At 45.5% G+C, this 23,503-nt stretch overlaps 2 protein-coding genes across 3 annotated transcripts; one reads left to right on the plus strand and one right to left on the minus strand.

Moving 5' to 3' along the window:
• The first annotated feature begins 2,068 nt into the window (after window positions 1–2,068).
• LOC108640524 lies at window positions 2,069–17,798 on the plus strand. 2 transcript variants are annotated; one of them, XM_018077292.1, is made up of 6 exons: window positions 2,069–2,332; window positions 10,467–10,937; window positions 13,500–13,640; window positions 14,034–14,099; window positions 14,660–14,750; window positions 15,093–17,798. In XM_018077292.1, the coding sequence occupies exons 1-6, from the start codon at window positions 2,278–2,280 to the stop codon at window positions 15,298–15,300; spliced, it is 1,032 nt and encodes a 343-aa protein (XP_017932781.1). In that variant the 5' UTR covers window positions 2,069–2,277; the 3' UTR covers window positions 15,301–17,798. The 2 variants fall into 2 exon arrangements, with proteins under 2 accessions (XP_017932781.1, XP_017932782.1); XM_018077293.1 differs by having other exon boundaries at window positions 10,470–10,937.
• A 283-nt stretch (window positions 17,799–18,081) lies between these two features.
• Window positions 18,082–23,300, minus strand: NUDT2 (nudix hydrolase 2). Its single transcript, XM_018077295.2, has 4 exons — window positions 23,284–23,300; window positions 22,836–22,889; window positions 22,087–22,245; window positions 18,082–19,179 (listed from the first exon to the last, which is right to left on the minus strand). The coding sequence occupies exons 3-4, from the start codon at window positions 22,217–22,219 to the stop codon at window positions 18,866–18,868; spliced, it is 447 nt and encodes a 148-aa protein (XP_017932784.1). The 5' UTR covers window positions 22,220–22,245; window positions 22,836–22,889; window positions 23,284–23,300; the 3' UTR covers window positions 18,082–18,865.
• Window positions 23,301–23,503: the final 203 nt, after the last annotated feature.

Genomic DNA, 23,503 nt, shown 5'->3' on the forward strand with positions numbered 1-23,503 from the left:
GCTCGAATCACACTCTGGAGAAGAAAACCCCCTGGATTTCCTGAAGGTGTTGCACAGAGTTTAAAAGACCCTCAACAGGAAAAGAGGGGACTCGGAATAAGAAGGAAGGTCCTGGCAAGATTAAATATCTGCAGAAAGAAGGGAAGCAGTGGGAATGGGATTGTGATCATTCTCCTCAAGGAGGTGACAGGGCCTTGCCCAGGGCAAAATCTGAGCTGCTTATCATGCAGAGGCAAAAAATCTGCTAAACATGCTGGGATTGGGAAATCCTGGGCTGGAAAAGAGTAGGGGACACACTATCTTCTCAGTTTTCGCTCAGCATCCTCTGTGGGACTCTGGTGGATTCAGGCCTGGGGTTACACCTGTAGCCTGACCCTGCATGGTCCTTCCCATGCCAACCCTACAGCAAAAATGCCTGAGAGCCCCTGTCTGGCAGAAGGAGGACAACCCCAGGCACACACAGGGAAAGGCTTGCTGGGTGCTTAAAAGCAACTGCAACTGAGTGGATTGGGATAAATCTGGGCTTTAGGAGCTCCAAGGCAAACTTCATGGCTTTGGGCAGATCACAACCTCTCCATGCCTCTGCTTCCCTTGTATGAAACAGACAGAAGGGCCAGGAGGAGAAACAGGAGGTATGCCAGCTCTCAGGGTGAAAGCAGTAGCAGGATCCATGGTAGAAAAGAACAGTGACCTCTTCACCAGGATATTTGCTTCAGTGTTCTCCATCCAACGGAGAGGCCTCTTCAACCTGAGCTCTTTCCTCTCCTCCTTCTCCTGTGGGAGGGACACACTCACCCAGCAACGCACTGGAGAGTGTTTGCATTTTCAGTCCCAGTCATGCAGTGCAGAGTTTAACAGCTGTGCCTTTTAAAATTAAAAATGCCCAGTATTTAGTGCAGCTTGACCCATTCCCACAGGGAAAAGAAACCAGTAATCACAAAGAAACCAGTTCTGTGATATTTTTCTTGAGCACAGTGCTGCAGTCAGGCAGGAGCAACCCCACCAGGGTAAGAATTTACCCCAGCCTTCCCCTTTGATTGATCACAGGATATCCCTTGCTATATGCAGATCCACCTGTGAAGAAGCCAGGCTACTTTGAAGCCAGATCCCCCTTCTGATAGTGGGAAAGCTGGGAGCCATCATCCCAGGGCTGGGCAAAGAGAGAGTTGCACCATTGCAAGGCTATGGCCTAAGCCTATGCCCTTGCATAAATGCCAATACTGTGCTGTTTTAATTTGACAGCTTGGCCACTAAAGGAAGCAACTCCCAGCCCTCCAAGTGACTCCTGGTCTCACAGGCAGAGCTGGGAGATGCAACACTGGTGCCAGCTAGGACTGGACACCAAAAGTAAAAGTGAAACCACCATTTTTAAGTGTTTTTGAGACACTTAAAAGGCAAGGATGACCCCAGGTGAGAATGACCCCAGCCAGCACATGGAACAGAAAGGAAAGGATGTGGCTGAATGGGAGTATCTCACTAGCAAAATTACAGCTCTCGCTGCTGTTTCACCTGTCAACCTTTGCTGCTTTTCTTCTGGGAGGGATGTGTGGTTTCCCCACTGTGCAGAGCCCAAACTGATGCATGAAAAGCCAAACTCGACCCAAGCAACCCTTGAGGTGACCATCAGGGCAGACCCGCAGCAAGACCCTGCTCCCCATCCAGGAGCTCAACTCCCCCTTCCATCACCCTCCGGCTCCAGGACCCCACAGCTGGTTTGTGAGGTTTTATCTCTACCAGGAACTGTGACAGTCCCTAAAATCATCTTGGTGGGGATAATTCTCTCTAAAGAGAAAACGACCCTATGACAGCACAGCCAAGTGCAAGGTTTCAGCAGGCGCATCCAACGCCCATCGGGGCATTCCTGCCGAAATTTGCTTTTCCTTGCCAGGCCACCCCTATATCCTCCTCTGCTCCCAGCCCAGGGAAGGCAGCCTGCCAGCCTGCTTAGCATGCACTTGTCATTGCTGGGAGCAACTGCTGCTGCTAAGGAGCCAAGCTCGGCGGCCACGAGCATCTCAGTCCAGTGTCCCCCCCCCATCCTGGCTCGTCATATGATTTCTCCTAAGGGATAACTGCTGAGCGGGACCGTGTCTCCAAGCTGATCCTTTGCTGATAAGACGGCTGCCAAGCCTTCAGTGCTGAGACAAAAGAGTTCTTCTCGTCCCAGCAGGTTTTTCTGCTGTGAATGACAGAGAAAGGGGGAAAAGTGAGCTGCCTGGCACTGTTCGTGGGCAAGAGGCTTTGGGGGCTCCTTCTCCCCTGCTGTGCTGGCAGACCATGGAGCTTTTCAGGCTGAGTCTGGGCTGTATTTGTCTTCTTCCTTGGCTTGAGGGTAAGTTTCTCCTCCTTCGGGGTAGCTGTTAAGTAGGAAGAGAACTGCCTCCCAGGTTTTAACCTGCTTTTCTGCTGAACTGTTGCTTGGGCTGCAAAGCTCTGAACCCACTAGCTGTAAAACAAGTGCCTCCAGGCACATTTCAGGGCAGCGTCTAAAATGGTATTAAACACAGGGCTACAGAAGAGTGAGGGACAGGCTGGCAAGGTGCGGGGATGGTTGGGCCAGGAACACCACAGTGTCATGCCAGCCACTTTTATAAAGTGCTTTTAAAGTGCTAAGAATGGTGGATGAATGAACCTGCTCTGGGAGGGAGGCAGGCACTAAGGACTTCCTAAGGACTTCCCTGCCCCATCTGCCCCTTCCCAGGAGAAGTGAGTGGGCTCAGAACATGCTGGCAGCATGAGAGAGGGTGGTGGGAAGGGCAGCAGGACCTCGATGTAATTGTCCTCCTCTTGTGGTGGGGGTCCAGGAGGAGGATGTGCTGGGAAGCTGCAGTGTCTGCACTGCTCATCTCCGTGGAACAGACCCGGTAGTGGCTCGTGTTAATATTCAGCTGCTTTCTGAGGTTGCTCAAACCCTGTATCATACACAGGAATATTTTGCACCCAAGCAGCCTTGGTTCTGACATGCATGGGTAGATGAGAAAAGCAGAAGTCCTACGGAGTGTTATCTTGCAGAACCAGAGCAGTGCTGCCCAGGAAGAGCTACCTGGCAGTGGTGCTGCCTGCGGTCTCACCCATCCCATCGTGGGCACTGGGCAGATCTATTTCCCTTGAAAAGAAAAACTCCCATGGCTAATAAGCACTTCCCTTTTTGTTATTCCTGAGATGTCAGGTTGAAAGGGACTCATTGAAATAAATCCCTGAAGTGCTTCAAGGCTCATACAGACTCTGAATCTGAGAGGAGAACAGCCCTGCAGTTTACAGGTTACCTGCTCAGAGCTGTTCAAAATCCCTTGACCGGAGGACTACAGCTATTTGGGTTGCAAAGCTGGGATGTTTATGGTTTAAAGACAACCCTCAGACTGGCAGCTCTGACAAGCTACTTTCCGTTCCCTGCTCCACAATCTCTATGTGCATGTTCCCTGGGATGCTTTGAGCAGCCAGCCCTTATTTTCCTCTGCACCCAGGTCAAAGGACAGGTTTGTACTCCTACAGGTTTGACTTCTGCTATTTTTTCCAATTAGAGTAAATCCAGTGAACTGAGTCTTTCATTTTGTAAAGCCCCAGGCTGAGGGTATGTCACTGTACTATTAAGGGGTGACAATACATGTGCATCTTTTAAAAGTTAGAGGAGATCTGGTTAAGACCTGGAGATGACACCATGATGGGATGTTAGGAAAGCAGAGCAGCCTTTAGGGTCTTGCTCTTTCTCTCCCTCTAATTCAGATCTTGTCCAGTGTTAGAAGAAAGTGATTTTTTTTCTGTTGCCACACGACAGGAGCCTCATGGCTGTGTTTTATTCGTAAAGTATGGAGGATCACAGGACATTCTTTTCCTTTCCAGTGTAATGCTTTCTGTGAAACACGTGCTCAAACTGCTGCATTTCAGCCAGACCACTAATAAAACCACAACTGTTTTGCCAGAAAGGAATTTATCTTCCCAGCACCTGGCAGTGCCCAAAGAAGCTCAAAGAGCAGAGCACAAACATGTTCTTGCTTGGGGCTGATCTCCCCCTGCAGCAGCCTCTCCCCATTCCCTCCTGCCTGAGGCTGCTGAGTTTTAAGGCTGCTGGCAGGACAGAGGTGCTTGCTGCCTACAGACCTTCGAGGGTTTGGTTTCCTGCTGGAAACTGAAAATCCTGGAATTGCCTAAGCTGGACCTGACAGCTGTTTCTTTGGACAGTACCTGCAAGCAGGGAGGGAGCTAAAGTGTTTTCTTACGAAGTCAAACCTAATGGTGACTCTGTGAGGTGGGGGTGGGTGGGTGAAGGGAAGTTGGGCACCAGAGGTATTTGTGTCTATACAGACAGAAAGAAAACTGCTGAAATAAGACTGCATTCAACACCTACTCTGGATCCTCATGCACTAAGTGTGAGGCTGGTGGTGGCTCTGCTTGGCATTTTGGCCTGATCCCGTACCTTAGGAGCCACTCTCCTCTCCCTCAAGCCCATGGCAGTGCTGGCTGATCCCTGATCCCTCATGTCTCAACCTCAAAAGACAGCCCTAAGCAATTGAAGAGGCAGAAAAGCCAAGCTTATAGGAGACTTCTCATTCCCCTTTAATTTTCTAGTCTCCAACTATTTTCAGCTTGGGGGATTTCCTGACTGTAGTGTGTTTAACTCTTCAGTAGCTATCAGATCTCCTCTGCTGGCTTGTGCAGACTCTCCCTGGCAGCAAGGATGCACAACTCCTGGGTACAGAACCACCTCCTGCACGCTGTGAGCCATCCCTTGGCACCCCCCTTCCCATCTGGGATCAGTCCTTGACCAGACAGCCCCTGTCCATCCTTTCCAGACCTCTCTGGATTTTATAGACACCCACCATATCCTCCCAGGGACTGGTTTTCCCCACTTGCACCAGCTTTGTGGTGACGTCTCCAACTTCCCCAGCTTCCCATCATTTATAGATTTTTTTTTTTCCCATGCCCCAAACATTCCTTCTTTTCCTACGGCTGCTGTGCTCACCCAGTTCTGCCTGTTCTGCTGGGCAGAAGCCTATTTGCTCTCCACCAGGGACCCACCAGGCTCCATCCAGCATCATCCTCTCCCATAGGGAGATTGGCCACATGCACTGAACTGCCACGGACATTTGTGTCTCTCAACTTTATATCAAGCAAGTACAGTTGGAGGCTGAGGGAGGACTGGGGCAAAATAAAGCAAATGGTTCCAGTCAACAGCAGTTCTGCAAAAAAAAAAATACTTAATCTCACCTCCTACCATGCTGGTATTGGTTATAAAAACAGAAAACAGAGTGCCAATTTCACCACTCCCTTGTGCACATCTGAATTTCCTGTCTTTGACCAAACACATACCATCATACTTCTCTTAGGACAGCAAGTGCCTTCCAGCTGCTTTTAATTTCTTCATCCCACAGCTCTGGGCTGGAGTCCTGCATGGGCAGCAGACAGGGGCTTGCTCCTTTGCATGGAAGGAGATGTTTCCATACGAAGGATTTGCTGATGGGCTGCGTTCAGCTCTGCTCCTACTCACTTACTCGGGGCCCTGTTTGTCTACACCTGACAGCAGCTCAAACTGATTGCCTCAGTTTGATTCAATGTAATACTCCTACAAGTGATCAAAACAGAGCAATGTCAACACCTGCACCAGGAATCCTCCTGCCTTAACTGGGAGTTTCCCTTTTCTGCTACTGCACCATCTCATTTGTATCTTTGCCTGAAGGGAGTAGTACCAGTACTACCATAATTAGTAGCAGTGTATGGAGTGGTGTTGTCCTCATCACCACAGTGTCTGTGCAGCTAAAGATGGCTTTTCCCATATTTTCTGGTTAAATTTTACCTCTTTTGGGCTGGAGCTATTTCTGGTAGGAACTGGAGTCCTTCGCAACTCTTTTTAGAGCTAGGGCAAAGACCAGCATTGCTGTCAGAGCAGCTTGAGAGGATGTGAGTCTTCCAAAGCCTCTTCCCATCTCATGCTCTTTGAACAGTTGCAATAGTCCAAGAAGGCAAATGGGGCCTGGGAGAGCTGATATTCAGGGGAGTTATGCAAGGAGACAAACATATAGGATGTATATGAGAATTGTGTGGGTCAGTCTCCATCGGTGTATGCTCTGTGGAAAAGATAAGATCTGCTGCAGTGGAGAAGAGTGGAGGTAGATTAACATGAGCAGAAAACTCTCTGGGTTATCTCACCAGTAAGTCAGGCCATGGTCCTGCTGGATCTGAGGTTTCTCAGCCATGGTGCAGGTACCCCCTAGGGCTGTCTTCATTTTGGGTGGAAGCAGCAGACAGCTTGGAGACATTTCTCCCAGCCACTGTTGCCACTGCCTGGGTCACTCGGGATGAGCTGCTGTCACACAGTGGTACCCAAAAAGAGACACGTTTGGGAGCTCTTCTGGGCTGTGAGATGTCCCCTCAAAGCAGTCCCTATGAGAGGTGCCATGGCTGCTGCAGATGGATACCTGTCTTTGAGGACAGGTAGAGGCAGGAAAAGGTAAATTTCTGACTGTGACTCAGCACACATCTCTCTACAGAAAACACCCACTTGGCAAAGAGAATTTCAGCTAATTAAAAGATTTTTCCAAGTGTTAGGAACCCCACTAGGGAGGACAAAAGAGGTCAAAGCCAATGCTGATATTCCTGGGTGACCTGGAGTGTTTTGGGAACCTGTGCTTGCTCAGCTCTGACTTGGTTCCCTCCACAGAGCCTTTAGAGAGGACAACTCACCCCAAACAATTTGCAAGTGTCTTCTATCAAAACATCACAGAAATGGTAGAAAAGCCTAGAAACAGCAGAAACTTTCCCAGTTGCACTGGGATTACTGGTAACCAAGGCTTTACTGGTGGCATTACCTTAATTAGGAACATTGCATGGCTTTTGCTCCTAATCCTACGTGGAACAGCATGTCCCAAGGGTGGCCATGCTGCAGAGAAGCAGGGGGCTATATTTGCCTGCTTTTTCTATCTTGTAACCAGACAGAGAGGCAGTATCATAGGACAAACGAGCTGGCATCAAGAGCCTTGCTAGAAATTGTTTATTTTGTACCTAAAAATACGAAGAGGCCTAAGTGTTCAAGTATGAGCAGCTCAAAGCAGGCATCTACTTGGGCTCTGTGGGTAAGGCTTGTATTTTCCAGAAACGCTGAGTCCCATCCTCAGGGAGTACACTGGATGCTCTGGTTGCTCCAGGTTAACATCACTAAAATGTTAGGGCTGATGGCCTTATTTGCTGGACCACTGGACAGTGGGGACTTGGCAATGTCAGGAAAAAGAATGTCATTTTGCCTCCTGAGTAAAGATTCTTAGTGCCTGATGTGTATCTCAAAGTAAACATACTCCAGCTTTAACTGTGTGGGGCACGTTCTTTAGAGTGGAACATAAAACACCAGGGGCTGTACACAAGAGAGCAAAACACGCACCTGCTGGCTGGGTTAAACAGCAGCACTCTTTAAAATGTAATAAAAATACACAAAACTTTCAAATGGACAGTCACTGCCAAGTAGGGAAAAGAAAAAAAGCAGCAGAGATTCTGGCACGTTTAACAATAAAACCTGTAATAAAACATAGGAGAAAGAGACTTAGATGAGGAACCTAGAGAGGGCACAAAAAACCTGCCAATGGAAATTTTCAAATGCATCTGAAATAGGAATTTGGTGGGGGTAAGGAGGTTAATAAACAGCTGACATAAATATAAGAAGGGCAAGAATATAAATATAAGAAGGCCGAAAGTAGGGCAGTGTAGAAAGGCTGAATTGGCTTGGTGCTCACTTCAGACATGGTCAGGCAGTCACTCTCTGCAGTTTGAAGAGTGTTATCAAGCAAAATTGGCAACAGAGGAAGTTTTAGGAGGAAAAAAAAATCATAAATAATTCTGTGGCAAATGACCAGCCCACATGGCATTCACACTGAGTTACAGGAAACCAAAGATGACATTTTTTTATACTTCTAAGGAGTGTGTAAACTCTTATTTAAAGCAACCTCAGCACCAAAGGGCTGCAGTACAGCAATGATGTCCCCCTCAAGAGGGATCCTTGCAGAGCCTGGGGAGACATAGGTCACAAGGCTTGATTTTGGCACCAGGAAAGTCAGTGAAAGCAAAGCACAGTATTTACAGGCAGACAGAAAAATATGAGAAAAGTCAACACAGCTTTTGTAATGGGGACATCTGACATCCATGAGGGCATCAATGAGCTCATAAATGGGGTGAGCTGACCAAGACTTTGTGCTTGTGTTTGCAAAAGGCTTTTTGATAAGATTCTTCCACCAAGGCCCTTAAGAAGCTCCATTCTCATGGAGTAAGAGAGAGGCTTAGCCCACAGGTTGGAACAAAGAGCTGGAATAAGCTGACAATGGTGACAGCAGAGTGAAGATATCAGCAGGTGCTGACAAAAATCAAAAGGGGTGAATAATGAAGTAATTAAGTTTGCTGATGCCACAAAATTATTGAGAATAATAAAAACTGAGGTTGACTGTGTGGAACTGCAGAAGGAGCTCATAATACTGATGGAGCAACAAAATGATGGGATTTTTTACCTTCTGAGTTGAAAAATACAATGTAGTGTACATGAGAAAAACCATTTTAAGCATAAATCCTGGGCTCAGCAGATGTTTTATCTGTCCCAGAACAGTTGTCATATTCCCCTGTTACTTTTTTTAGACAGCTCTCAAATCATTATTTTGGAAATGGGTTTCTCACAGTTAAACTGATGCAAAGATGTGAGAATTCTGGATTTCAGATTCTAGGGAAAAAAGGCAGGGGTGGGGTGGTGGTGGGATTGTGTTCATCCATTTCAATTTTCCGTGGATTATGGGAGATTATATATGAGATATTTCTCATGCCCTTTGAAACTGGCAGAAACTCAAGTCCAAAGTGCATTAAATATCTTACCTCCACCCAACCCTCAAAAAGGGTTAAAGAGAACAGGACTCATAAGCTGTCCACAGACAGCCTAGAAATTTAATTTCCATTTAGGCACATTGGCTTGGCAGAAATTGTCTGGATCAGTGGCTATCACAGGTCCATGAAACTCAATATACCAGTGCAGACACATCCATCCTCATCTCAGAGCTGGTGCAGTAGTACTGTGGTTTCTAGCTGCCTCTCTCCAGACATTCAGGAGGAGCAGAAAGGCCTGATCTGTTTCTGATTTAACAGCCCCCAGGCACGATTTATCTAACAGAACCCCTGAATTTCCTGAGAGAAAAACATGAGAGCTCTTTTAAGCTATTGTTTATACACTTGGTATTGTGTACTGGCTTCTGTTTATACTGTCACTTATTTTTTCAGGTACTGAACCAAATACTTGCTACAGAGAAAAGTATTGTTCTTTGCTCTGGGAGGGGAAACTCTGCAGAAGTAGTTTAGATAAAATCAGTGTTCTTGTTTAACATCACTTTTCATTGTCCTCTTACTCTTTATGCTCTGCACTGTTTGCTGATGGGGCTTTTATAACTCTGCTCCTGGGGAAAACAGGGGGAAAAAAGTCACTGCTGAAAGCTGGGAGTTACCATGTGTTAATTGTAATGAAGAGATTTCCAGAATGTTCAAAAACTTGAAACTTATTTCTATTCCTCTGTCTCAGGCGTAAAATACACAGCAGAAGGTACATCCACATCAGTGACAGATGGTTTGGCATTTAACATTTTGCTCAGGATGTTCACAGGCCACACCTGACGATTTCATACTGAAAACAGGGCCAATTGTCCACATAACATGACAATATCCACCCTAAGTCATCTGAGATGTTGGGACCTGTTGCTCTTAAAAGCAACAAGCAACTACAGAAATTGCTTCAAACTGTATGTTTGTTGTGGGATGGCTGTAATGTCTCTCTCTTACAAAGGGGTTGTTAAAAGTGGTACCTTCATGCCTGGGGTGCACAGACCAAAGTCAGGTGTGCCAAAAAGAAGATAATTTCAAAACTTACATGAGCGGCGTCAGCCAAGTACTTACACATTTCTGATGGAATATGGTTTTATCCCAACACTGCTTTAACATCACCAGAAGCCATTTAATGGAAAGTGTAGTGCAAGGTGGCCTAGCTGGCCCCAGATGAATAGTACTGGGGGAATTTCAATTGCTTTTTTATAAGGAAGATTTGACCCGGATAGAGGTGAAAAAACCCCAAACCATCTAATCATTTCGGAGGGAGGGAAGGATGGGTACCTAATTATAGCAGTTGAAATACTGAATTAAATATATATAGGCAGGTATTTCACAGAATCATAGAATTGTTCAGGTTAGAAGGATGGTAAGCTTTTTTCCCCATTAGTTACGTGGCATGTTATTTTTCTCTGGCGTTGCTCAGGGCTGTTTACACACTCTGTATTTTAAAGAAATGCCATTCCGGGGAATTAAGAAGCCGAGGGAACTGTTTATCTGGGCATGTCCACCCAGGAAAAGACTGGTGGGTTATGTTCTCCCCTTCCCCAGGGCATTTACAATGTCTGGTGCTCAGAAGAGGCGTTTGCCTCAGCCATGCACAGATACTAAACCGTGCTCTGATTGTACCGCAGTAGCAGAGGGACAAGGCTTCCTCATACGGAACACCCGCCTGGAAAAGTGCATTCGTGTCTCCCTCCACAACACCAACAGCATCAGCCTGACCAGCTGCAAGGCACATTCCCAGCAGCAGCAGTGGAGCTGGGACCCCGACAGCAGGACCATTGTCAGCCTCCAAACGAAGCAGTGCTTGTCGGCCCACAGGGCGCGGGAGAACGCTCTGGTCAAGCTGGAGCCCTGCGGAGACTGGGAACGCCAGGCATGGTCCTGCAGCAAGAAGGGGCACTTGACTCTGCAGAGTCTGGGCTTCCACCTCAGCACCCAGGAAGGAGGCCACAAGGTCTTTGTCTCAAGGGAGAAGGACAAACTCAGCAGGTGGAAGACTTTAGCAGATGAAACCATCTGTGCTGCTGCCCGGACAGCAGCTCGGAGGCCCAGCAAGCCAACACAACAAGATGTAGACACACGTGTGTGGATCTATGAAAGTAAGATGAGGTAGATTTAGCATCAGATAACATCTAACTTACATATCACCCAAGCCACCTAACACTGGGCTTGCATCCATCATTCTAACTCATGTTCACTTCAGCCCCATCTGGAGAGATACCAGATGGCTCCAGCTCAGCCCCACTTGGTACCACTGGCTCCCCCAGTAGCTGCTGTTCAGTGTTTCCCAGAAAGCTCACACTACCTTATAGGATCAGGTCTCTAAACCCCAGCTGCATTTCTGATGACAGGCAAATATTTCAGAACACACATAATATTTCAGGTACCCATAGCCAGTAATAGTTGAAATGGCTTGAGTCTCCCAAGCCCAGAACAATGAAGACAGTCCCGCAAAGTCAGGTGCTTTAGTCTTTCAAAGGGCTTTTGGTACGTTGGGAGGTCATTTTTGGTAACAAGACAACTGGAGGCAGCTGAAAATCTCTTTTAAACTTGTACGAATCATTGAGAAGTAGCTATATTTGAAATCAGAAATTGTTATTTGAAATCAGAATTGTTATAAGGTACAGTTATCTCCCTCGAACAATGCACGTTTCACCAATGAAACCATAATTCTAACCTTCATTCTGTGTTGTCATGAGTCTCAGAAGTGAACCTTGCTCCCGGTGCCTGAAGTAACCACAAAGAGATTAGTGAACACAGCAAGTCGAGGGAGGCAGTGTGCTGCTCTGCCTTTGCAGTAAGAAATCCCAGAAGATGACATCAAAAATTATAAAAAATCTGGTTTATATTATCAGTTTCATGCCCTCGATCTTTGCTAAGAAAATCTAGTCTCTCCCTTCATGAGTGTTCACTAGCCTCTGCCTAGACAGGACACAAAAAAGGTAGAAACCTTGCTCCTGTCATAGTTTTAAGTGTTGGACACGAGGCTAAAAGACAACAGGCATAGTCACTGTGCCACAATGACTGTCATCATTTGTCACATGCTCAGTGAAGCCCACTGCTGACCACTGATAATTCATGGTCCAGTCTGTTTCTCTCTTCCATTTAATCCCTTCTGTAAAGAATGGTGATTTCAGGACTTTTCTTCTAAATTTCTGTACAGAAGTGAGACCTGAAAATCACACTCAATTCCTCCCCTCATCCTCTCCTTTCTTCCACTCCAGGTACCAGAAAAAAGCTGGTGTTTGTAGTGGCTTTTCTGGGTTTGTTTGTCCCCTCTGTAGGTTATGAGGTTCTCAACCTTCCTGAGGGGAAATTATTTCCCTTACAGGAGGCTATTCCTTACTTTAAGGTTGACGGTCCAAAGAGATTTTGAGCTTTGTAGAAATGAGTAAAGAGAAAATGTGATAAATCTGGTTGGCATAAGCAGATGGATTATGAGTATAACCTTTCGACACAAAGAGGTTATATCTAATTTTAAATAAAAACAGATACATTAGCTGTTTGGGCTGCCATGTGAAGATACAGTGGCCTTTTTCCCAAGGTTTTTAATAAGCCAACTAGAAGGTTAACATGTAATTATCACTGTAGTCACAACTAGTGTTTTGTTTAGCATGAAGTTAAATATGGACCATACAAATCAGATACCATAACAGGCTAGTTAAATATAGGCTAGGAAATGCGTGGAACATTTAAGATATGGGAAAAAGGCATGTGAAAAGAGCGTTTGCATTCCCCAAGGCACTGTTCCTGGCAGTCCAGGGCTGCCTCTGAGCCAGGATCCTCAAATAAGGCTGTGAGGGTAAACACTGAGCAGACTTTGAATCAGGTTGTGCCAGTTAGTGTGTCTCATGCAAACTAATAATTATCCTATCAATCCCATGGTTCAGTCTACTGGAGGGAACCTCTGATCACTCACTACAACATCAAAGTCCTATGTGTTTGTTTAGGCATTTCGTATCCAAGTTTCAGTTGATCATTGACAGAGAAGTTCTATCTCGGGGAGTTATTGACTCAATAAATTACACTTGTGTAACCACAGATGACACAGGAGGGGATACGGGTCAGATAGGCAGCAGGGAGCCCTGAAGACATGGGTTTTTTGATCTTGCCACACATATCAGTGCAGGGGAGGGGTGAATTGCTGCCCCAGGAATTCCCACAACCTCCCCTCTAGCAGCAGTTGCTTTCCCACTTGCCCTACTTCTGCAGTAGGACTCGAAGGCAAAGGAAGTTGCTGAGCCCTGCAAGAGGTATGGACTACTTAGCACCCTTTTGATCCCATTTTTTCATCTGCAGAGTTGGTAGTAGCTGTGATTCTTCCTCTTGCCTCTTCCTCACACTTTAATAGCTTTAATAGCAGGTGTTCCACTCATACTTTTTAGACCAATGACTGTATTTACCACCAGAAAACAAGCTCTGCTTTGGTTGTTGATTCAGTCCCGAGATGTTCATTTCACCTTTAAAATCTGTGAGAACTGAAGGCCCCTGATGCACAGGAGGAGGTGATTCCTACTGCACCACATCTGTTTGCCTTGCAGGGCAGAGGACCAAAACAGCAGGAATGGGTTCCCTTTCCTTGCTGGGCATTGAGCATATTCAGGTTCCTGTACAAAAAGTAAATGATAATCATACAGATCTTTGCTTTACTTTCTTCCAAGCTAAAACCATCGATTCATCAAAGATCGATGCCGTGGACAGAGAGTCTCCTGTGATCTTGACTGACCCACCTCTGGCTAACAAATGGAACAGCACAGTGTCTCCAATAAGGACCAGACAGGCACAGCTCCCAGCAAATGAGGGTGAGCACTTTTCTGAATGCATATGTGAGAACAGCAGGAAGGAAAGTGTGGGCAGCACTCAGAGGTTACTCAACTATTTTCAGTGCTCTGAGGACTTCTGAAGAACTTCCATGTGTACCACGGACTGTTTTCATAAACATGCTGAGGTGTTTTCCCTTGGCAAGCAGTTCAGTGATATGGCCATAGCCTTAACCTGCAGGCACAGCCATTAGATGTTTTAGGAGCAACAAATACCAGCAGATGGGGAACACCAAGGAACAATACAGTTTCCTTTTCCCTTCTGGGTCCATACAAAGGGTATTTGTGGTTACAGTGCAGCCCCAGGAGGAATTTGGTGTTTTCTCTGGTCCAACTGGAAGCTTCTAATCTGAGTCTCTCTGCTTCTTCCCCTAGATGTATCCCAGAATCACTCTAAGAAGCATGGAAATCGAGGAAAAAACACTGGGGCCAGGCTTGCAGGTAAGTCCAGGGATCAGCCAGAGGAAGAAGGGACCAGGTAAATGAAGGTTCATCAGTGCTCCTGTCCTTCCCATCACAACAGAGCTACATTCCCCTGGGTACTGCTGAGGATGCTCAGTAGGAAGTAGGGTACCAAATTACCTGTCAGAAATACTCTTTTTAAAGATTAAACAAATCTCCACAGGCCTGGAGTAAAAAAGTGAGTAAAAACATGTAAATGCTTTGTTTCAGCTCATCAGAAGAATTAGCTACCTACCTACGAGCACTGCTGCCTTCCCCCAGCACTTCCTATTTTGTATCAGAAAGCTGCAGAGAGGAGAAGCACGAATAGTTATTGTCTTCACAGCAAAAAAGAAATCCTTTTGTGGACATTTTCAACAGAGGGGTGCTGTGTAGTGTAAAGCAGCTGTAAGAGGTTGATATTGTAGACAAAACACTTTTACTGGTATCTGCCAGTCTTTAGAGACATTACAGGTGCTTTTTTGTGTCAATTGTGGGTATTGCGTAAGAGCAGGGACAGGTACAGCAAACACTTGATGCTTTCTATGATACCCTTTCAGGCACCAACTGGAAGACAGCCATGCTGGTCCTCAGCCCCTTGGCATTCATACTGGGATTAATAATACTGACACTCAATGTTCACTACAACAAGTAAGTGACATTCAGGTTCATTCAGCCTGCCATGAACAGTACTTTAAAACAAAACTTGAGCATTTCAAAACAAAAAGTCTTGCTCGTGGCACTGCCCTTCTCCATCTCACACCTGAAGTCTCTGGCTCTCAGCAGATGGGTCTGCTCACCAGTGATGTCACCTTTGGTGATACCTCCTCTCTGCCACCCCATTTATCCGTCCCACTCACTCCAGATGCAGCCACTGGAGCTGGCTGCTCCTCTCCTGCACAGCTCACACCACCCTGGAGGATGTGGCATTACCAGTGAAGCCACCAAGTGACAGGCGGGTGCAGTTACGTACCCTCTTCTCTCTCCTCCTAGGAAGAAGAAAATCCTCTCTGCCCTGAAGAGCTCTCCAGCCAACAGCAGCAGGGTTGACCTACGGGAGCCAACTCCCTTACGAAGGGGTCCCCAGCCGTACCTCCCACCATCCCGCTCCCCTTCCCTGAGGCACGGTGAGATCCTCATCGAGTGGAAAGATGGGACAGTCACTCCTCTTTTTGACAATGTCAGTTATCAAATGGACTAGCTTCAAAGTAACAGAGCTGTTGTTCCGCCCCGTGTCACTCTTCCAACCAGGAAGAATGCCACCACGGTCTTTCTGCCCTTGCTGTTTCAACAGTAAGCACTGTTTGGTTTTTGGTTTTTTTTTTTGAACACTTGAGTACAATCTCCTTGCACAGCACAGGGTTGAAGCAAGCAGAGTAGATTGTTTGGTTTGTAGAGGCACATGCTGCTTAGCAGTTCCAGAGCTGCTTTAACCCATAACAAAGCCCAGGTTTACCTAAATGAAGCTGAGACTTTCACCAGCTGCAACCGCTCATTGAACCGAAATTCTAGATTACTGAGCATGTGAGAAAGTAAATCTTTTAAGATAAGGTATAAGGGAAAAAATGAAATCCTGATGATCCATAAATTCTTTTTAAGACAAAACTAGCTGTCAACAGACACAAGAACCTGTCGGTTATGTTGTCAGTGTGAGAATATAACTAATAAGCACTATTTTCAGGACTCAAAAAATTATAGTCTCCTCCAGATATCTGCCAAAATACTCACCCCCACTAAGTTGTCAATTAAGTAACAGCAAGCAATTTTTCTAACTTAAAAGGCAGCACTCCATTGTCCTCTCTGCATGTCTGCAAGAGCCCTGCTGAGAGAGCATGTGTCTCTCCAAATACTTCCCTATTTAGGATGTACAAAACCTTATTAAAACACACATCCTCTTTTATTAAACAGACTGGCAGGAAACGTCGGTCATGCTTGTTGGGGATATTGCATATAGAGCCACGTTATACCAGCTTCAGTCTCTGATCTCCTATAATCACATGAAATAGTCAATGAACAGATATATTGTTCCCATCAGAGTAGTAATATAGTTTGAGGTTTTTTTCTAGACAGGAGTTAAGACACTGTTTTCAGCCTTTACACTTCTTGTTTGAGCGTAATTACCTGTGACTGTCACACTCAGTCCTGGTCTTTTCTCAGTGAAACTTGCAATGTCTTAGTGCTTTCCTAATATTCACGAATTTATGCTTTTCTTCTCTCTGATTCTGAGATGATGTAATCGTGGCTATAAGTCAGGAGTTACTTGGACAAAGAAATACTAACACCAGGAAATTACAGGTATGAGCTGTGTCAGTGTATTCGTTCAGCAGAGCAAGGACAACCATATCCTCATGTCTCTTACTAGAACAACTCTTTTCTCTTTACCTAAATTAGGTTGTTCTGCTATTTCAGAGTAGCTTGGACTTTTCTAGAGTTTGACTTTATTTAACCTATGGCAGAAATAAGGTTCCTCTAGGGAATTTAAAGTCTCTTCCTTTTTTAAATTTTTCTTTTTAAATATAGATCCACAGTTTGGTAAAAGGTTTACTGCCATGAGATACTATTACAAGCAAAAATTTAACTGTTCTCAAGAAACAAAATAAAAGCCCTATTGGGTTCAGAGCATGAAAATTGTTGAGGTCAGAAATAAATGTCTTCCCCAGGCATATTATTCCTTAATTATTTACTGGAGGGTTTCCCAGACGCTCCTTGGAAAAATAATTTACTACTAGACATGGGCAGAGGAAGAACTCTTTCTTCACCAGTGAGTGGGGAACACAAAAAAGAATCAGAGTTAAATTCTGACTTTCCAATGTTTCCACTTTAAAACAAATTCAAAGACTTTGGGGTCAAGGTTCCAAATATGCAAGCATCATTTTAGTTCGAAAATTTGTGGGAATGCATTCTGTACATAAATATCTCAAAATGCACAAGAATTGCCTCACCAATTATCACAGTTACATCCCTTATACCTTCTTCTGCCAGAGTTAAGATACCTGCCTTTGAAATTTTGTCCAAGGAGCACATCACCTCACAGTGCACAGCACTGGTCGCCCTCCAAAATCTGGACACACTTTGGGAACACTGAGTAAGCAGCGCCTTTAAAAGAGAAATAATGGCTTGGAGTTCAGCTCCTTGCTTTCCAAAGCAACAAGTACATATGTTCATTACTGCTGAATGGGCAGAACTGATGACTTGTTAATGACTCTCTGTAACTCGTACTTAATATGTTAATCTTGCTCATAAACACTAAGGCAGCAACACCATTGTTTACACAGCACTGATTAAAATGTAGCTCAAACAGTAATGAAAAAACAAGACTGAAGCAGCACAGGCTTTTAACTCTTCTCTCACCCTGTCTGTAGCTTTTTGTTATTTCTCACTAGTTTACTCACATTAGATGCTAGAGACCAAATGTTGCCAGGTATGGACAGAGGAACTGAAGGTGTGAGTCTTCATCGGGAGAGGTCTTAGAAAGAAGGTTGGCGGAACATACATCAGGAAAGACTCCAAAATAGCTGATTCTGCCATGGGGCTGGACCTTGTGACAGTGGGATTCACCTTCCATCCTCTGGTTCTGAAGTTAGCTGAGAAACACTCAGACCAATCGCACAGCCTGTGTGCTTCCACTTCTGCGACTACCTGAGTGAAATGCTTCTGAACAGTGTTCATAATCAAAATAAAACTTGACTGTAAAGTGGAGGACATTGAAGTTGTTTATGTGTGTATACATGTATCTGTATAAAAGCCTCCTTAGAGTGCATCCTTTTTTTGTGCGTATGCATATATACATACATACATACATATAAAGATGCACTATAGGAAGGATTTTATAAACTTCTCCACAGGAAGATAACAGAGTAATGAGCAAGGTGCTCCTGTCACACTGGTACTAACATTATGAACGGATACTGCACCAAAAGATGAGTGGCTGCAGCCACAGAAACACGGATAGTATTAAACAGATTGCACATAAGCTTAAATATCCTGTACAGAAAATGTATTAACCACATAGATTTCCCTTTCTCATCCCCCTGAAAAATGTATGGCTAAGATGTCTGTTAAAGATCAAAAAACAAAAAGAAAGAGGCCAAAGAAGAACTTCAGGTTTACCATCTCAACCAACTGTACCTCAACCATTTACTAACTTTTTGGATGGAAAATGTTCTCATAACAGTACATTAGGGATTTACATAAATTCATGATATGAACAAACAAGACCTGAAATGATTTGACAAGTGATCACAGCATATCAGTGGAGGAGCTGGGAACAGAATTACTGCTTCCTCATTTGAAATGCAAGGTGTGACTTTTGCAGCAAGAATTCTGTTATTAAAAATCTCCATATGCTCATTTTCTCAACTCTGTAGCTCTACATCAGCAAGTCAAGATACATCAATTGTTTCATTTTTCAAAAAGACCTGTGGTTGTTCAGCACTTCAAGGGAGGAAAAAATAAAAAAAAATTTAAAAAAAGGGAGAAAATGAGACAGGGACAGAGGAAGTCTTTGGTAGATCTAGGTTTCAATTCAGACACCTCTGGCTCACGTTTCAATCAGATCATGCCTTTTTGTGTTAGCTAGACAAGACAAAAGCACGAGCTCTTTAAAAGCTCCATGTATCTTCACTGAATTTCTACAGAGTTAACAGAGGAATCTACATTTCTGCAGCCATGTAGTTCTTCCTCCAGTTTAAAAACAAACAAAAAAAACCCCCAAAAAACCCAGGCCATTTTCCTTCAGAAATTCCCCTTATCCTTCACAGAAGAACTTATTCTTTGGAGCAGAGAAACTGATGCGCTTCTTTCAGCGTTGCCTGCATGTCCTCATACTCTGCCAATTTGCAAGCATCCTCCAGCTTCAGCCACTGGAAAGCTTGGTGTTCCTCCGACAGCTTTATTTCTGTGTTGCAGTCCTTCACTTCTGCCAGCCAGTAAACCACGGTCTTGGGTTTGCCACGGACAGGGTAGTGCAGCTCCTTCCTGTAGCCCTCTACGAGGGTGAGCTGGCTGGCCTGCAGACCAGCCTCCTCCTGCGTCTCCCTGAAGGCTGTCTGCAGGTCATCCTCACCTGGGTCCACGTGGCCTACCAAGAGGGTGGAAAAGTCAGTCTCTGAGAAGGAAACTTCCAGTCAACAACTGGGAAATGCTGGGAGACAGAGATGGGAGCACACTGCAGCTGATATGGGACGGAACGGAAATTCGGAGAGCAGAGACTGCTTTTCCAACTCTTATGTCTTGATTTGTCTTTGCCTTCTGGCTTTTAGGATCACTGTTTACCCCACACCTTCTGAAACCCCCAGTGGCCTGTCAGCACTAGACATGTTTTCCTCCCAGTCCTCCTCTAGTCTTCTGGAGCACTTTACACCTGTTCCACCTTAGATTATACTGAGGACCAAGTCTCCTATGAATGTTTTTCCTTCATCCTGTTAGAGGGGAGACTGCTCATCTGCAAGAGTCTTAATCCTCTCTCAACCCTGCCCTCCCACATAAGCTTAAGGCTCAGTTCTGCAAAACTCTCACTCATGCCAACAGACCAGAAACAACGGGACCAGGCACCAACAAATGCCCATTTAAAAGGTGAGTTTTGTCTATGCAGTCAGCATCTTTTTATTTTTTTTTAATTATTTTTTTTATTTCTCTCCCATATTCCCCCATGAATACTCTCTCTCCCATATTCCCCCTCTGAATCCTCAGAGCCAGTCCTTTCACCAGCTGCATGGTTCTCCTAAGACACATCATTTATTTTACATAGCTCAGAACAAGAGGTGCCACTACAAACAACGGATAAATATAACACATCCCCAGCCATTTGTACTTTTGTTGAGAAATGTCAGATTTGGTTTTCTCATGAAAGCTCCAGACCAGAACATAAATAGAACAAGCCAGGCAAGACCTCAAAAAAGCAACATAGCAGGAGTTGGGAGGTTTTAAAAGGGAAAAAAAAAACCCTAAGCTTTATTTTGCCTCTGGTGTCACTCAATTTTCTACATAGCTGGCTGCAAATATCTGTAATTTAATTACAGAGATGAATCCTTCCTCAGGTCACAGGTACCCAAAGGCCCACTCTAGTACTACAACTGGGGTATGTGGGAAGTTGGTTTTGCTTTTGCAACAGGTCTCACTCACTTCTCTGTCTGTGCACCAGAAGTTTAAATACCTCTTACAACATAACACCAACTCAAATGCAAAATATGCTTCTCTTACAAGCAGCAACTGTGCAGAAAACAGTATCTGATGTTGATATCTGTTGATAACCTCAGATGTAATCTCAGTAAGTTTCCAAGTTGCACAGTGCAGTCTACCTGCTGGGGAGAAAAAGGACTGGTGGTAGCACCTCGCACCACAGCTTTCAGATCCTCTCAGCTGTTTCCATTGATGCAGTTCCAACGTATTGAGGAGGAAAACGAACCCCACATCCCTTTCCCTTCCCATCAGCCTTGGCTAGTGCAAAGTCACAGTTCTAGAGGCAGAGATGAGGCTGATGAGGTTCACATGGGGAAATCCAAGCAAGTCCAGTTTAATCCCACAGGATTGCAGCTGCTTAGGGAACTTTTAAAATAACAAGGTACAGCGAAAGACAATTACAACGTCACCTTCTGGCTCCTGCCACATTGAATCTATGTCAACATGACAGACAAGCTATGTATATGGGCAGATTCAGACTACAGACAAGAAAGGCTTTTTTTTATCATGAGAATGGTGAAAACACTGGCACAGGCTGCCACCAGAGAGGTGGATGGGCTCTGAGCAACCTGCTCTTGTTGAAGTTGTCCCTGCTCACTGCTGGGTGGTTGGACCAGATGATCTTTAAAGGTCCCTCCCAACCCAAACCATTCAATGGTTCTGTGATTCTGAGTGTGTGAGATGTATGCCCATGAGACAACTAACTCCCTACCAAAATGCCTCCAAGTAATTTCAATTGCTTCTCCAGAATTACTGTGTTCCCAGGGAGCCTTTTCACGTGGGTCTCTTCTCACAACAATCAATCATGTCTTTTAGTTTTCTGGTTTTCCATGAGGCTGCAAACTCAACTCCCTTAGGCTTTTGGTGAAGTGGATAAAGGGGGAGGTTTGGAAAGTTTTCTTCTTTCCCTTAATAGGAGAGCGTAGTTGGTACTGTTAAAAGATTATTTTTTTTCCCAATTTGCAAATTCCCATCTACAGACTGCTGCACTAGGCTTTAAAAGCACTGCATTTTACAAAAAGATAAGTGAAAACTATCAGGAACAAATCTCGGAAGGTAAAAAGCAGCGTGTAAGAAGATCTGCAAGGAACCTGAAGTATTTCTGTGCTGCACTTTTCCTGGTTATCAGGGCTGTGACTGCGTACTGCCAAACACCGGCTCTGCCACCTTTCTTTACAGAGGAGGTGCTGCTCTTTGTCCTGGGGCTTGTCTTCTGCTTTGGGACCTCACTGATGAGCACTGATGGCTTAGGCGAAGATGGCTGACAGGAGAATTCACCTTATCTGTACCTCTCATCTCCACTGCATTAGGCATGCGATTTTCACCAGTGATGTCCCTTACAAGGAATTCCTGCAACTTCCAAGAAAAGTGTTTTAAAGTGCACCATTGCAGACTTCAGTTTGCCTTCTTGCAGACTGTGACCCCTCTGACTAGACACGGGTCAACCAACCTGGTCAGTGGTACCTGACAGAGGATCAGATCTGAGCAAAAAGGTAAAAACTTCACTTGCTACCTCGGTCGTGCGCTGAAGGTCTGCCAGAAAGGTGAGATACACGAGGAGCACGACTGGGTGTCACCCCTAGCCCCAACCGAAATTAGTCGCGCCCAATACCTTATACAGTATCCTTTGCAAACGACTTAAGCCTCAAAACTCTCCCCGCAGCTGCAGGAGCAGCAGCATCAGACAAACACCACAATCAGCAGCTATTCTGGGCTGGTAACTGCCTCTCTAAGTTGAGCTCAGCAGCACCGGGCCAACGTCCAGTCTGCAACCTCACACCAAGAGTGTTATCAGAACAAACATCACCTTTTGGTGGGGTCCAGTGGTGGGTGCCATAGGATGTCTGCAGGAGGAGGTACTCGATGCTGTCAGCGACCTTGGAGGATGGTGCTGGCTGCAGCCTCCTATAGATGATCAAGCCACAAGCTCTCACAGCCATTCCCCCTCTGCCAACTACACGGAGAGCTGTGGGACAGCACAGGGGAATCAAAGAACAACACAAAACATGGAGCTCAAATGGATTATTTGTATTTAGCCAGCAAATGTATCTCAGCAGAGCTAAAGGTTGTCCACCCCCTTGTATTACTACACAATCAAACTGCATCTTATTAACTATCTTTGAAATGTGAAAAACCAGAAGCCTTTCCTTTTTAAACAAGAACCTATATAAAAGCTTTTTAAAAAAGAAAAAGGTTATCAAGAAGCATGAAATATGACCTGCATGACATTTCTTTGCTGTTGATATATTATGGTGTATTACAAAACATATCGCAGGGAAGGATAAAAAATTATAAAGCAAAGGCAAAAAGGAAAGCCTTTTCCACTGCAAAAATTGAAAGGTCCCGTGCAGAGATAATACTTCAACATTACTGGAACTGGCATACAGAAATAATTGCCCCTGCAGCAGAGAAGTCCTTAGGATGTCAGTGAGAAAATGAATTGCAAAGGACAGGCTCTCTGCCGTCTGGGCTAGAGATAAATCTGTTTTACAGAACTAAAAGCTTCTTGGCATGTGTATTAAGCACTGATTTGATGTAAACAGTAAAGGAACACACCTCTCAAGTGATAAACACAGTCATCAATAAGCCACGCAGCCGGGATGTCTGGCCCTATACAGAAAAAGAGGGAAAGCGATGGAGATGAGTCATCCACGTTAAAGGTCTGGGAGATTCCCAGTTCCAGGCAAAGCTTTGCATTTGGACAGAGATGCACACTTTAACAAATAATAACTTTACACAACACTGATCTTCCCTGGGACGCCAAGCGCGGCATCGTGTGACACCTCCAGATTCCAGTGCGGGATAAACCACAGCACGGAGCCCTTCGCCACAACCCACGCCCCTGGACGGCGCTCCGCTCTCTTGGTCAACCCCTTTAACCGCCTCCATTAGCTTCTGATCAACCACGACAAGGACAAACCCCCTCGCCGGCCCCCACAGCCCCAGGATCAGCCCGGGGGACCAGCACCACCTCCCGTACACGCCGGGAAGGACAAGGACAAACCTCTCCAGGCCTCCCACGCCGCTGCCCGGCGCCCCGGGGCGGCGCTCCCATCCCCGCCCAACAGAAGGTCACCGGCGGTGCCAGGGAGGGGGGAGAGGTGTGGTGGGGAACGGGGAAGCGGGAGCGGGGAGAACCGGACAGTGTCCCCTCGCGGGGCGGCCGCATTAGCCCCCGGCCCTGCAACCTGCGCTTTCCGGGGTTACCAGAGTAGGGGGGACGC

This window comes from Manacus vitellinus, unplaced genomic scaffold (genome assembly GCF_001715985.3).
Source record: "Manacus vitellinus isolate BGI_N305 unplaced genomic scaffold, ASM171598v3 scaffold_36_pilon, whole genome shotgun sequence".
NCBI lineage: Eukaryota > Metazoa > Chordata > Aves > Passeriformes > Pipridae > Manacus > Manacus vitellinus.